The sequence below is a fragment of the Xenopus laevis genome, chromosome 7S, assembly GCF_017654675.1.
Source record: "Xenopus laevis strain J_2021 chromosome 7S, Xenopus_laevis_v10.1, whole genome shotgun sequence".
Taxonomy (NCBI): Eukaryota; Metazoa; Chordata; class Amphibia; order Anura; family Pipidae; genus Xenopus; species Xenopus laevis.
In genome coordinates, this window is record NC_054384.1 from 88581619 (window position 1) to 88598381 (window position 16763).

The window sequence follows — 16763 nt, forward strand, 5'->3', positions numbered from 1 at the left end:
GAGGATTTAGCCCTCAGTGAAAAAACAGTGTTCAACGGACATTGATTACAGGTAATGCTAAAATGCACATAAAATATAAAACAAGTTAGGGACCGCCATTCGGGGTTTACCTTGACGTGGTATGGTGGCTTATCAATTTTATGATCATAACTTTGTAACAAAATAACCCCTGCTTTGGGTACATATGCAATAGCATTTATTATACTTATATATATATATATACTTTAAAGCCTTTAGAGTGCTCCCACAACCCCCCTGTTTTGATATTATATATATATATATATATAAAACAAAATGTATTCAACGTTTCAGCAACAACACTTGTGCCATCTTGTCACGTCTTGTCACCTTCCTGAAGACGGCACAAGTGTTGTTGCCGAAACGTTGAATACATTGAATTTTGATTTTTTTCACTAAATAAGTCCTAGGATTGCGTTTTTTTGTGTGTATGTATATATATATATATATATATATATATATATATATATATATATATATATATATATATATATATATATATTTGGTTTTTTTTCATCTAAGTAGTTGTATCAGCACTATACATTTAAATGTGCCATTTTACTTTAGAGTTGGGGAGATGTAAAATGATTGAAACCCCCTCCCAAAAAAAACCACCATCTCCTTGCTTAATCTATCTAGTCATTATTCTTCCAGCTGAACGCTGGGTGTGAAATAGCCCTACCTGCTTTAATTAGGATTCTTTACATATTGCCAAACTGGAGAAATATTCGCATGCAACAGATGTCTAGTTTATTATCCTAAGTCCAGTTCCTGGACATGGCACAGTGAAACTAACAAGGGAGAGCTGAAAGAGGATTTTTGGCCTGCTGACAAAACGCCAGAGGAATTTACTTTGCATAAGGTCTGACCGCATTCATTCGCAGCATGAGCAATGGCTTTTATACAACAAATGGAAGTGTCCAGAATGATGTAAAAGCTTCTGTTTTACATCTGTTAGTGGTTTTATTTCACACTGATGGGCTTCATTTTTTTCTAGCCTTTCTGATAGTTAAAAGGAAGTAATTGGTACATAGATTATGTCTGTATTTATATGCGGCAAAATGGGACGGACTACTTGAAGCTTTGTACGGCTATTAAAATAATAGATTTAAACAACTTATTATAGATGCTGTCCAGAATGTTCTTCACTGTGTGCATCATTTATGCTGAAGGCTTCCTGCAGTAGTCTGTTCTGTTACAAACTACTATAGATTTTTGGCTGCTTTGACAATGAGCAGATTTAGACATTGCCTGATGCCCCCAAGAAGTTATTAGGGGTTGGGTGTCCATTCTGAAGCAAACTCAGAAGATACTATATAGCATATATATAGAATATATTAAATCACAGCAATTCATATGAAATAATTACAAAATCTCAAATGATATAAAATAATAGTAGTGGGGAGCAGAATATTACATCTTTATTGACTAATGGCATATTGGCATTAGAGCAAATAAAATATTTGTGTCCCTCTGAGAGCAAATGAAGGCACAAATAACACAGGCCAGGGGGTCATTTCTTATACAGGTATAGGATCTATTATCAAGAAATCTGTTATCCAGAAAGCATAGACTCCATTTTATCCAAATAATCCAATTTCTTTTAAATAATTTCCCTTTCCTCTTTAATAATAAAACAGTAGCTTGTACTTGATCCAAACTAAGATATAATTAATCCTTATTGGAAGCAAATCCAGCCTATTGGGTTTATTTCATATTTACATGATTTTGTAGTAGACTTAAAGCGATACTGACACCAGAAATTAAACTCTTTTTTACATCTATCATAATATTGCGTTTGAAAGCAACTTGTAACTTTGCCATAAAGTATTTGCACAATGCTTTTCCATCACTAATGCCCCATGCTCCTTTATGAGAGGGCTGCCATATTTGTGCAGCAGGAGTCCGTTAGTATTAGAAACTCTAACTGACAGGCTGAGACAGTCAGGTTGGCAAAACAGTCAGGTTTAGGAACTTCAACTAACAATAACTTACAAAAATAAACTTCTCAGCAAAAAACGATGAACATGACCTATAGTAAACTTTTAAATGTACATTCATGTTTTAAAAAGTAGTTTTTTAGGGGCAGATTTATCAAAGGTCAAGGTGAATTTTCGAATGTAAAAAAAATTAAAATTCGAGCTATTTTTGTGTATTTCGACTAGGGAATAGTCCAAATTTGAATTGAATTTGAAAAAAATTAAAAAATTCGAATATCGAAATGTATCATGTACTGTCTCATTAAAAATTCAACGTCAACCATTCGCCATCTAAAACCTGCCGAATTGCTGTTTTAGCCTATGGGGGACCTCCTAGAACCTATTTGCAGTCAATTGGTGGACTCTGAATTTGATCGAATGCGCTATTCCTGCAATTCGTACGATTCAAATTCAGCCGAATACTGACCTATTAAAAAAACTTCTCTTTTTGAATTTGAATTTCAAAGTTTTTTCAGTTTGAAATTCAACCCTTGCTAAATATGCCCCTGTGTTTCAGTATCACTTTAAGCTATGAAGATCCAAATTACAGAAAGATTTGTTATCCAGAAAGCCCCAGGTCCCAAGTATTCTGGATAACAGGTCCCATACCTTATATGTGTGCTTATATAATGCACAGATGTATGTTTTTTTCTGTTTCTGAAGCATCTTGTCTTTCTTCTTTAATGTGTCTAGGCAGCACTGATCTGTCACAAAGGACCCAAGCCCTTTAAAATTGATTAGAGCTGCCTAAAAGCATCATTATAGAAAAAGAATGGGTAAGTTCTGCATAGAACTCTGCTGCTGCTTGACTGGCCAAAATGTAATGGTAGTTGAGCAGGAGGGGCATAAGGTGAAACGCTGGCAGGAAATTCTCCTGCTCAAATTGTGCGGGCTGGCAAGTATAATCATTCACCTGGCAGTGTAGGAAACAGGTATTAATTGGGATGCAGCTACTAACCAATAGCTCTCGGCACTGCATGAATTTCAGCATAAGCAGCTCTCTCTAGAAGCTTTCTATAGCTGCCATACACTCTCAGGAAATTCAGGTTAAACCACTACTTTCTATAGAAATTACAGGGATGCAGGAGCAAGCATGCAACACAGGGTTAACATAGTCATTTATGGTGTGTAGGGTGGGTGAGAAGGCTCACAAGCTGAGGTTGGTGTCAGAAAAATGGGTTCGTTTGCGTTAAGTGCCTAAATGAACACTGCTATATTATATTAGTGCTTGTTTAGATTTTTCTGTTTTCTCCAAAGGGATATTATACTATACAGTACTAGGGGCAATTTTAGGCTTCAACCCTTATGCAAAATAAGATATGGGGGACTTACTGCCATGCCTACACGTAGGTGCTCAATATCACCGCTTGGTCTTAGCAAACAATCAGATCTTCACTTTCATGTTCTCACTTGTACAACTCAGTGATTGGATGTAACGGATAATTGTACTGCTATGGTTTAGGCACTATGCTAGTAAATGCAACCCATGAACTAATACTAAACTGCCTAAGGCTAAGTAATGTCACATAGTAGGACCTTTTTCTGTGCAAGCAGACATTAAAGTGGTGGTTCGCCTTTAAGTTAACTTTTAGGGGGAAATTTACTAAAGGGCGAAGTGGCGAAAATTCACCAGCGTGACGTCATTTTGGCACTTAGCCAATTTACTAACGGTCGCTGGCGTAATTTCGCTGGCGTTCGCAAGTAGATAGACTCTGGCGCAACTTTGCACTCTAACGCCAGGCGATTTTCCAGAAATCCACTACGTTTTTGATTTTACTGACCCTTACCTCTATCACCAGACTTGCCTTCGCTACCTCAGACCTGGCGAAGTGCAATAGAGTAGATAGGACTTCCTCAAAAAAAAGTTGAAAATTTTAATAAAGCGTTTTTTCCTATTTAAATGGTGATAGACTGAAAAAGATTTTAAATTTTTTTTTGGGGTACCCTCCTTCCACCCTACATTTGCTAACATATGGCACCCAAACTATACATTGGGCATATGTGTAGGGCAATATAACAACTCTATATAATTTTATTAAGGTTCCCTGGACCTGTCTAGTGTAGTGTATTTGCTGCAGCATATACGGCTACTTTAACTGCAATTAGACAACGTTAGCGTAACTTCGAACTGCTGAGCGTAATTTCACCAGCATTTGGTACCCTATGCGCAACTTCGGATCTTCGTGAATTAGCGTTGTCCAGGCGAATTTACACTTGGCAAAGTGTTGCGATGTGCGCAAAGCCAGTGCTGGCAAATTTTTGCCGGGTAGTGAATTTGCCCCTTAGTATGTGATAGAATGGCTAATTCTAAGCAACTTTTCAGTTAGTATTTATTTTTTATAGTTTTTGAGTTTTTTGCCTTCTTCTTCTGACTCTTTTCCAGCTTTCAAATAGGGGTCAGTGACCCCATCTAAAAACAAATGCTCTGTAAGGCTACAAATGTATAGTTATTGCTATTTTGTATTACTTATCTTTCTTTTTAGGCCTCTCCTATTCATATTCCAGTCTCGTATTCAAATCAATGCATGGTTGCTAGGGTCATTTGGACCAAATTGCTGACATTACAAACTGGAGAGCTGCTGAATGAAAAGCTAAATAACTCCAAAACTACAAATAAGCCAAATTACAAATTGTCTCAGAATATCACTGTCTACATCACATTAAAAGTTAATTTAAAGGTGAACAATCCCTTTAATGCCCACAGTGAGCAATGTGCAATTTTGTACTAAATGCACCCTGGTTTTTTTGAACCTAAAATTCAATTGTGTTTGTATTTTGAAGCGAATTGGAAGCAGTTGAGCTGGAAATTGAAAAGATGGGATGGAGTCATTCCCGGTGCTCAGTGTCCTTACTCTGTAGGAGCAAGTGTTCTGTGCAAATTGATGCAGGCCTCGTTAGGAACTCGTAATAAGCACCAGCTTGATGGTGGGGGTAGCACCAGGGCTCCAGGGTTTTCAAGATCTTCCAAATGGAGAAGTGCAAGGAGTGTCTTTTTAAAAAAAATAGCCTCACTGTGCAAATAATGCATCCATTTTTGCACAAGTGCAGCTGCGGCTGCAGTGGTACTACTGACTTTAAGGGTGGTGGCAGACGGGGAGATTAGTCGCCCAGTGACAAATCTTCTCTACTGCGGGCGACTAATCTCCCCAAATGCCTTCCCACCAGCAAGAATGTGAATTGCCGACGGGATGGCATGCCTAGCGCTTCATTTTCTGAAGTCGCCCGAAGTTGCCTCACGCAGAAACTTCAGGCGACTTCAGAATTTCGAAGCGATACGTAGGCCGTGTCGCCGGCGGGATTTCGGGGAGATTAGTCGCCCGCAGTGAAGATTTGTCGCTGGGTGACTGATCTCCCTGTCTGCCACCATATTTTTCACTCCACTCTTTGTTGCCTTTGAAGTCAGTGACTACCGGCCACGCAGTCCGGAGCAGTATTGGCGAAGGTTACCCTAAGGAAAACAAATGAATAAGAAACTTGAAAAAGTGTATTTCCCATTGCATACGAGCCTCAGGCTTAATAAAAACATCCTTAAGTGTAATAAGCTGTACTTTCAAAAGACCTGTGTAATCTTTAAACTGGGAAATCCCTTCTATCTAATCCTTTTTTTGATTTTTTGCCCCTGCTGTGACCTTACATTTAATTAAATCTACTTTTAAAGTGGCTTCCCCTTTAGAAAAAGAACCTGGTTCTTTTTTTTTTTCTTTACTAATGCACTTTTTCCCTCTAGAAATCTCTATTCCTGCTGATTCATTATGTGTCGGTAAGCAGAGCGTGACATGTTAAAAGGCATCTTGATAGTATTTGATATTCAGTACTAACGACTTATCGAGTCATAGGAGGTTTTTAAAGGGGAATTGGGGAGGAACTATCTACATAGTCGATGTGCCAAGACAGTAGGCAATTTGCATTCAGCATCCAGAATTTTTCTGCTTACAAACTGTCACCCTTCAGTGGGTTTTCATTTTATAACCTTCACAACATAAGGGGGAGTGTAAGCAATAGCAGACAACAGAAATGTAACCTTGACTGACAGATAAATACAGAATTGAAGATACAAATTGTTCGCATTGGACCTCCTATTAGCAGAAATGGTTCACTCATTCGAGCTACTGTTGAGACAAGTGAATTGTGATTCAGATCCTTGGGAATTTCCTAGTGTTCAGTTATTCATCTTGTTGTGCATGTCCATTTATTAGACTGATTCATGTAATATATCTAAACCAGTGATCCCCAAACTGTCATTTTTGAAAAACTAAAAACAGCACTAAACATTAAAAATTTGTGCTCACAGCTCTGACTGGAATTACATTTTTTATTCCCAGGGGTCACTGAAATTACAGAACATTTTTTGCTGTATGAGATCCGTTATCTGGAAACCCGTTATCCAAAAAGCTCTGAATTATGGAAATGGGATTCAAAATAGGCCCTGGCATTCCAAGTACACAGAGGCCCAAACAGCCCCCACTGTTAGTCACTTTCTATTGCATCTTACAGCAGCCCCTCTGGCATTTGTCAGAACCGACAGATTGCCAGTCCGTGCCTGAGACCATCTCTCATATAGACTCCATTATAATCAAATAATCCACATCTTTTAGAATGATTTCCTTTTCTCTGTAATAATAAAACAGTACCTTGTACTTGATCCAAACTAATAATAACCGTATTGTGTTTAATTCAATTTAATGTTTACATGGTTTTATAGTAGACTTAAGGTGTGAAGATCCAAATTACTGGAAAATCTGTTAATCTGTTATCAGGTCCCTAACATTCCGGATAAAAGGTCCCATACCTATACAAAGCCTTGGGTATCTGCTTTAACACAATAAATCTTTATTTTGTTGTTTTGGGTAGGGATGCACCGAATCCAGGATTCGGATCGGAATTCAGCCAGGATTCGGTCTTTTTCAGCAGGATTCGGATTCGGCCGAATCCTTGCGCCTGGCTGAACCGAATCCTAATTTGCATATGTAAATTAGGGTCGGGTAGGGAAATCATGTGACTTTTCGTCACAAAAGAAGATTTTTTTTCCACTTTTTCCTTCCCTGACCCTAATTTGCATATGCAAATTAGGATCCAGATTCGTTTCGGTATACGTCCGAATCTTTCATCAAGGATTCGGGGATTTGGCTGAACCCCATATAGTGGATCCCTAGTTTTGGGCTATTAAACCTGTAAAAAGTATGGTGCTACGCCCAGCTTGCAAGGGGAGCTTTCCCCATTTATTTAGCCAGTACCGTTAAGTTTGTCAATGTTTTGGATTGGGGGCAACAGTACAATGTTAAAAATGTAAGCAAGCTCACCCTTTCCACCAAGTAGTCTATTGTCCATCTTAAACTTGGATGCACATAGTTTATAACATGAACACACAACGTTCAGGGTCGGACTGGGCTGGTGGGATACTGGGATAAAACCCGGTGGGCCCAGACGACTGTGTGTAGGACTCCTGAGGCTGCAGGCCTGGTTGGCACTGGGCCCCCCAGTCCGACGCTGACAATGTTTGTTTATTATTTAAAAAAAAAAATATATATATATATATATATATATATATATATATATATATGTATAATCCTATTGCAAACTCTCTTAGAATACCAAAGTTCACATCATCCTAAAATTCTGTTCAAGGTATACTGCCTCTTTAAAACTCATATTTGTGTTAGTATATAGTAAATGAAGTCCATGCTTTCTAGTGCAGGGTGTCTGTTCTCTTCTCAGAAGAATGCACACGGTGCCTAAAATATTCCGACTCCTAATCTTAAATTAATTTGTATAATTTTCTTGAGAGTAATACTTGACATTGAAAAATCGCATAACTATGGTATAAATGATCTCTTTCATGATTCATTAACCCTCTTTTACCAAAAGCATAATGGGAAGATCCGCTATACTAGCTGAGTGCTTCTGAAACAGCAAAAGGGCATAATGAAATATTACCCACAAACTAAAACTTGGAGAGAAAAAAAATAAAGTGTCTTATTTAACAAGTGTTTAAAAAAACTCGTTGATATAAAACATAGCCCAGCTGCATTTTTTAATGTGAAACATGCCTTCATGGAAGGGTCACTAAAAACAGCTGTTATTAAGAACAGCTATAAATTGTTTTACCAGTGTCTGGGACTAATAAAGGAGCTATAGAAAGAGGAATAAGATAAGACATTTTTTGATAGGTTGGTCTACCCTTTTAGTAATAACTCTACAGTCTGAGATTGTCTGTATGTGCAGAGAGAAGAGAAAAAGCATCATGGGCTTCATTTGCCCATTTGAAATGAGCGCTAAAGGGCACGCTCCTATCTAGGGTGGGAGGTTTTCAATAAAAACCACTAAATTACTGGACCACCATTTGTTTTCATTTTTGACTGGGAAGCTATTAGTGGTAGGGAGGGGGCCAAAAACAGTTATAGAGGGTTCCAAGTTTTGTCATTCGTGGCATAAATTTGGCACAGAATTGCACCGAAGAGTACAGTGATTATGAAAATTGGCAGTATATACTAAATAAGACCCACAGTAGGTCAGAGATGAGGGAGGTAGAATAATGCAGTAAGACTGAAGCAATTATAGTGTTATCTACAGGCCCGAATTTGTGGAGAGGCCACCAAGGCCCGGGCCTAGGGCGGCAGGATTTTAGGGGGTCGCATGCTGCCCAACCATACCCACATTGGTTCAGAAATACTGGGGATGAGCAGGAGATACAATCGTTTTTTAAATCTGCGCCAATCTCCATTGCTCCAGTCCTGATGATGATTTGTGCGAATAATAGGGAGGCGACAGGGCAGACAAACGACAGCGGGCCTAGGGGTGCACGCTGTGTAAATCCGGCCCTGGTTATCTAACCTGAAAATGTTCTGCCAGCCCCTTTGGCCATTGGTAAAATTCTAGCAGTTTAAAGGAGTGGTTCACATTTCTGTCAGTATGTTACAGAATGAGCAATTTTAAACAGCCTTTCAATTGGTCTTAATTTTCTACTTTTTTTTTAAAAAAATTTTTAATTATTTGTCTTCTTCTTCTGACTTTTTCCATCTTACAAATAGGGGTCACTGACCCCATCTAAAAAAACAAATGCTCTTTAAGGCTACATATTTATTGCTATCGCTACAGAATATCACTCTCTGCATCATGCTCCAATTTTTAGTTTGAGCTACTGGCTTCAAATTAAAGCCATATATATCAAGATTAATTTCTGATTCAAGGCCCAGGGCAAGTGACCTCTATGCTGTGCCCTAATATTTGTCATATTCATCCCATCAGTGATATGGAGGATCAATGTGAGATTCAGCTCTTTCCATTTGGCATTCCTTTGTTTTTCATTCTATGTTACACTCTTTTAGTGTGGATAAAAATCTGTTTCTGACTTGGCCTCCGCTATTCTCTCCACAGTTCATGGTATTAAATGGACATGCAACAATGGGAACAGCAGTTCAGGGTTTTCTGTGGAGCAGCTTGTTCAGCAGATACTCGACAGCCATCAGACCAAACCACAGCCTCGGACGCATAACTGTCTCTGCACTGGCAACTTAGGTAAATATAGAGATTGAACCTAGAAGTCAGAGTATCTAACTATTTATTCGCCCACTGATTACCCATATTATTATACGAGTGATGATCTGACTCACAGACATGGACTAAAGTGCCAGAATAGGGACAATTGTGCTCAATTCGACTAATTGAGAAGTTATTTTCCTCTGCAACCCTTATAACCCCTGTTGGGGTAGAACTACAACTCTCTGTATCTTCTTGCAGCCCTGTAACTGCTTAAAGGAAAACTATGTCACAAAAGAGCACAGACTACGGGGCACATTTACTAAGGGTCGAATATCGAGGGTTAATGAACCCTCGATAATCGACCCTCGAAGTAAAATCCTTAGACTTCGAATATCGGATGATTCAAAGGATTTTAATCCATCGATCAAACAATTTTTCTTCGATCAGAAATAGCTTAGAAAGCTTATGAGGAAGGTCCCTATAGGCTAACATTGTAGCTCGGTAGGTTTAAAGTGGCAAAGTAGGTAGCAGAAGTTTTTTTTAAAGAGACAGTACTTCGACTATCGAATGGTCAAATGGTCGAATAGTCGAACGATTTTTAGTTCGAATCGTTCAAATCAAAGTCGTGGTCGAAGGTCGAAGTAGCCTATTCGATGGTCGAAGTACCCAAAAAAAAACTTTGAAATTCAAAGTTTTTTGTATTCGAATCCTTCACTCGAGCTTAGTAAATGTGCCCCTACGTGTAGGTTTGTCTCACTTAAAGATAACATGTTGTGATATTGCTTGCACAGGGATTTTGATTGTCCCATAAATTTCTCTTCCAGAAAAACAAAAATCTATTTTTTAAGTTAATAATTTAGCAAAAATGTAGCTTTTTCAAGGATAGTCATGTCAGTGCAGAACCTTAAGACAGACAAAACCCAGTGATAAAAACAAGCTATGCCACTAGAACACTAAACCCTTTTGGAGGGATGTAATTAAAGTGATACATTAAATAAAAAGTAGGATTTTGCAATGCTATATTGTTTATCGGACAGTTATTACATTGTGAAACCTAACTGCATGTGGTGCTTATTTATAACCTGGTGGTAGTAACGTTAGGACTTTTGCAGCGCTCACTGGGTATCAATATGTATTCCACTGATAATTTTGAGCGTTATTAATTGGAAGCAAAAGAAAATGGTTCTGCAAAAAGAAGAAAAAAATATTACACCCTTGGGGGGTTATTTGCTAAACTTCTTGGTTTTTTGGGGCAAAACTTGAATTATTTGGGTTTTTGGTTAAAACTTACATTTTTCGAGATTTATTAAAGTCCGATGCAGCAAAAAGGCAGAATACAAAAATCCGCCATCTCAGACCTGTCGAGGTTGTGTATAAGTCAGTGGCAGAGGTCCCTTCTTTTTGCAGGTTGTGTATAAGTCAGTGGCAGAGGTCCCTATCTTATTTTGAAGTTTCTGTGGTCTGCATCGGAATTAGGCCAAAAATCCAACCATTTTGGGAAAAAAGCCTGAAAAAATCAAGTGATTTGGGAAAAAACTCAGAAAAAATCGTATGATTTCAGGTTTGCGCTCAATTTTACCAAGTTCAATAATAAATAAGGTCAAATCTTGGATTCTTGTTTGGTTGGACTTTTTTTATTTTAAAAAGCAGAAAAATTCGCATTTTGATAAATAACCCCAGGATGAAGTAAAAAATAAAAAGGAGTAGAATTCTTTTTTAAGATGCTGCTGCCCAATAACAATTACTGCCTGTGAGTGGAACATAGTTCAGGAGGCATTGCTTTACTGCCCAAACATGAAAAGACCTCTGATAAGTCAAAGGTATCTACTCCAGTATGCAAGGGGTAAAGTGCTGCCCATACATCCATTTTGATATAAAGAAATAACCAAGTGGTAGCATTGGTATTTCTCTTTTTTTTAGGCAAGAACTGTAGGTTTGAGGTCAATTAACTTAGATTACACCTGCAAGTACTGCTTAAGGGCTCTTACTCATGAGCGTTTTTACCTGCGCTCCCCTTCGTTCCGTTTTTCAGCGTTCAGCCGCAGGGGAGCGCAGGAATAGATGCATTTCATTATTTCAAATGGGGCTGTACTCACACAGGCGCGTGTAGGTGCCGAACGCAGGTTGAGACGCAACATGCAGCATTTTTCCTGCGTTCGGCGCCTACACGCGCCTGTGTGAGTACAGCCCCATTTGAAATAATGAAATGCGTCTATTCCTGCACTCCCCTGCGGCTGAACGCCGAAAAACGGAACGAAGGGGAGCGCAGGTAAAAACGCTCATGAGTAAGAGCCCTTAAAGGAAATCTAAACTTTACTGCAAAAGCACAGGTTGACCCTTTACTGTTCAGCTGCCAAACATCATGTATGGAGTCCCTTCTCCAGAAACCCAATATCCAGAAAGCTCTACATTAAGGCAAGGTTACCTGCCATAGAATCAATTTGAAGAAAACAATTCAAATTTTGTCATACTTGTTCTCTGTACTAAAAGTCCATACAGAGTGGCTTTATAAGCTACAATTCTGGGCAGTGTCATTCTGTGGCTACTAAAGCAAATAAAGTTCTGTCTTGCATAAAAAAGGGCATTAACTCAAGGGATGAAAACATAATTCTGCCTCTTTATAGGTCCCTGTGAGGCCTCATCTGGAGTATGGGGGCAGTTTTGGATTCCAGTCCTTAAGAGGGATATAAATGAGCTGGAGAGAGTGCAGAGACTAAGTGCAACTAAATTGGTTAGAGGGACGGAAGACTTAAATTATGAGGGGAGACTGTCAAGGTTGAGGTTGTTTTCTCTGGAAAAAAGGCGCTTGCGAGGGGACATGATTACACTTTACAAGTACATTAGAGGACATTATAGACAAATAGCAGGGGACCTTTTTACCCATAAAGTGGATCACCGTACCAGAGGCCTCCCCTTCAGACTAGAAGAAAAGAACTTTCATTTGAAGCAACGTAGAGGGTTCTTCACAGTGAGGACAGTGAGGTTGTGGAATGCACTGCCGGGTGATGTTGTGATGCTGATTCAGTTAATGACTATAAGAATGGCTTGGATGATTTTTTGGACAGACATAATATCAAAGGCTATTCTGATACTAAGCTCTATAGTTAGTATAGATATGGGTATATAGAATTTAATTAAAAGTAGGGATGGGTGTATGTATGGATGCTGGGTTTTCATTTGGAGGGGTTGAACTTGATGGACTTTGTCTTTTTTCAACCCAATTTAACTATGTAACTATGTAACTATGTAACTATCTTGATTTTAATATAAGAGAAAATAAACCATGTACAGGTGTGCCTGGTTCATTGAAGCTATTGCTCACGGAACTGAGGATAAAGGAGAAGGCACAAATCTTAATCATGATTGGCTTTTACATAAGGGTGTCACACAATTCACATAAATAAGTGGTTTAAAAAGCTTAAGAGTTGGGAAATGTGAGTGATTTCTGTATTTGGTGCTGGATATTTTTGTGATATTGTATACAACAGCATTGTCATTAATTCTAAGAATAGAAGACGAAGCGCTTGCTTTTCCTAAAGGTGAATCCATGATGCTAGTCATTAGCTGTAACGATTCCGAGCACCAGAACTGGGTGACATTTATCAAGAAGTATTTCCGTGGTATGTACACAGAGCTGCATCTGACTTTTTTTACAAATATTTTGAAACAAGCTCAGAATAAAATCCATCACCTTCTGCATTATAAGGAAAAAGGAGCGATATAATGATGAAGGAGAAACCATGTATTTTCCTTGTTTGCAAGTGCTTCAGACCTCCCTTAGGGATTATTTCTGCAGTTTAATGGCTTCTGGTTTTTTACTATTTTAATATTTCATATTTATTGTGTTTTTTTGGCGGGGGGATGGATAGATAGAAAGAAAAACATATCTATGAGAAAAGATATAAATTGCAACCAATGTCTCAAATTCTGCACCACATATATTAACCCATGGAAGCCTCTCAGCAAGTAGTATTTCCTGGTCAAAGAATATAAATTGTGCAGAGGTGCAGGTACCAGCACTGGCCTAGCCACACGCCAGCAATAAGAAAAAAAATTAAAAAATGTTCGATTTTATTGTAAAGTATTTCCTGGTCACCTTTTGAAAATCAAAAATATGATTGGTTTCATACAAAAGCTTATGCTGGAGTACACATAAAACTCCATTCAGAGCTTGCACCATGTAGTTTTTAGTTGCATATACCTCTGCACTGATTACATGTAGTATGTACCACTATGTTCTTAAGCCAATAGTTGCCAAACTATGGTGTAAGACCCTCTCAAGGGGCCTCAGTAGCTGGAGATCCCTACCTAAAGGGTGAGATTTCAGCAGAATTCATATGTACTCTTCTAGATACTGGAATCCTAACTTGAATCTCAGAGTGGATTTGGGATTGAACATTCATTTAATACCCAATATATTCTTGAAACTACAGTATAGCTGAATGGCTGATATATGAGTGTTTTAACATGTTTTAAAGTTTCTCATGAAATGCAGAATGAATTAAAGAAGTCCAGTCACTACTGTAGAATAACCAAGTAGTCAATACCTGCCACTGACCAGGAGTGGAGGGTTCCATACATGCTGTACACCCACATGATGTTTTTTAGCTCTGATTGAATGTTTGGGCTGCAAAATGTTTTCCTGTACTGGTGAACCACATTGTTGCTGAAAATCCACGAGCTACAATATGGATTAAAAAAAATATATGGCTAAACGCCACAGTTTCATGCTTTCTGCTCTCTTTTATTCTTAAAAACATGATAAATAATAATTCTATGATTATTATACTTTATCATTTGCTCTTAAATTCTGGAAAGTGATTTCAATGCCATTTTGGTATTCTGTATAGGTCAAAAGACAGTTTCCTGTAACTGCACATGTCCAAAGCTGAATCAGTTGATTCGTGATAACACCTGAAAGCTCCTTAGTTTTTTGACAAAAATATAACAAAATAAATGATGAAAATATTTAATAATTCAGTGGGTTGGCCAATACTCAGTAAGCCACTTGCAAGGGAATTGAAATGATAACACTGCATATATCATGGGAGGGTAACTATTATGTATGTCTATAGATGTGAGCTTACAAATCCTTTTCTCCTTAGTCAAACAATGGCAAGAGAAATAACATGGAGTAAGGATAATAAAAGCTGTACCTGTAGACACACAGGGGCCCATTTACTTAGCTCGAGTGAAGATATAGAATAAAAAAACTTCGAATTTCGAATGTTTTTTTTGGCTACTTTGACCTTCGACTACGACTTCGAATGGAACGTTTCGAACTAAAAATCGTTTGACTATTTGACCATTCGATAGTCAAAGTACTGTCTCTAAAAAAAATCTACGACCCCCTAGTTCGCCTCCTAAAACCTACCGAAGTCAATGTTAGCCTATGGGGAAGGTCCCCATAGGCTTTGCAATCTTTTTTTGGTCGAAGAAAAATCATTAGATCGATGGATTAAAATTCGAAGGATTTAATCGTTCGATCAAACAATTTTTCGTTCGATCGAACTATTTGCGGTAAATCCTTCGACTTCGATATTCGAAGTCGAAGGATTTACATTCGACAGTCGAATTTCGAGGGTTAATTAACCCTCGATATTCGACCCTAGGTAAATCTGTCACACAGTGTTGACACATACAGGGAAACCTCAGTTTTACATCCCCTTGCCCATCCCCTGTTTTGCCTCATTGTACACCATTTTTTTGTGGTCCCACCAATATATAATATATAATACATTTCCCTGACTGTAGATTTTCCTGAATTTACACCATTTTTTCTGGAAGTTCTACTGTATAATGAATATATTGTACATCACCATCTCCAGAAAACTTAATGTTTTGTTCCACACAGGAATCTTAAGTTGGGTTATCTGGATGTCATGATAATATACTCATTGTATACTTGTGATTTTCCATCAGATTTGTTTTTATTTGGTTTGCGATAAATTGGTTATAGATTATACAATTTTGAGTTCCTTTAAATAGAAGCAGTCATGCAGAGTTATCAAGCCAACTACCTTGCCTTCTTGTCTTCTCAATCTCTAGTAATATTTGTGTTGTTGACCCAGCAGTGTATTTATATTTTAGGATAGGGTTACCATTTCCTTTATAATTGATTTGCGATGGTCTTCGAATTTCTGTACTTCTTTAGTACCTACCTGTTTTTAAGGATACTCTCCCTTTAAATATTTGCAACTACAAAAAGGCTTAGTTTGCTTTAAATTTCAGCCATTACTCTCAAACTGCTCTGTTCTCAAGGCCAGTGTTACAAATGTGATTTAACTACAAACAAACCATTAGACTTATTTGGGAAAATCAACAGACTTACAAGCTCTATGACTTGAATTATGTTTCTGTCAATTTTATAATCCATTTTAAACTGCTGCGTGTTAAAACACAATGTTAACACTGGACCAAAGAGTGAGAGCATGGCAGAGAAATTAATCTGCCTCTAAAAAAAACATGTTGGCTTTATAAATCCCTGTCTCATTTAAGTGGTGTAAACATTTCATTTGTAGATTGTACTGTCTATCTGACCAGGTCCCAGGAAGAACATAGTGCTCATTCAACATTATTACATATTTATCATTGACCAACAGAAAAACAAAATAGTTCTGGATATTATTATATATTGAATATTATGAGACCTTAATAACTGACCAACATAGAGGACAAATACAATTATGAGTTCGAGGTTACATGGGATATTCAGATAATAAAAATAGCTAAAACTACAGGCAATTAGAATGAAATATAAAGCAGGTGATAGAATAGGGAAGGCTTTAAACGTTGAAATAATGTTAAGCACTCCTAGAAATGCATTAAACCAAAATAACAACATACAAAATAAGTTGGACCGAACAATTAGCTGAACTCATACATTTTTGCCATATTTGAGTTTCTTTGTTTTTATCTTTTTGGTACACAGACAGGTCTTCTATGGTATGTCTAGAGAGTCAAATATTTGTCTCAGTGGTGCCCAGCACCGGGTTTTCCATTATTTGTAAAGAGATTGCTTGGTTCATATAACACACTTCATTTTAGTGTACTTTCTGCATTTTCTGCACTTTACACTTGTAAAATACATTTTTTAATTCATGCACAGTATATCCAGTTGATAGTTGATGTGTGCTGTTGCGTAGGTTGTATGACAGTAACTTTGGAATCAGTATTGTACAAAATAAAAGAATAAACAAGACACAGAATAAATATTGCAGACCAGAGGGTTACCAAGTTTTTTCAAAACATCATCACCATTTGCTGTGAAGCTTACGATATTTTTTT

The 16763-nt window shown here is 37.7% G+C and overlaps 1 protein-coding gene across 9 annotated transcripts in view; it reads left to right on the forward strand.

The window, feature by feature from the left end:
- The window catches only part of LOC108697250 (calmodulin-binding transcription activator 1), a 1304230-nt gene that overhangs the window by 1099833 nt on the left and 187634 nt on the right, over nt 1–16763 (forward strand). For 8 of the 9 annotated variants that reach the window (XM_041571497.1, XM_041571493.1, XM_041571494.1 and 5 more), the window contains one exon: nt 9372–9512. The exons of the other annotated variant lie outside the window; for it this stretch is intronic. In XM_041571497.1, coding sequence (XP_041427431.1) covers nt 9372–9512 — 141 coding nt within the window. The remainder of the gene's footprint in view (nt 1–9371; nt 9513–16763) is intronic. 9 annotated transcript variants of the gene reach the window in all.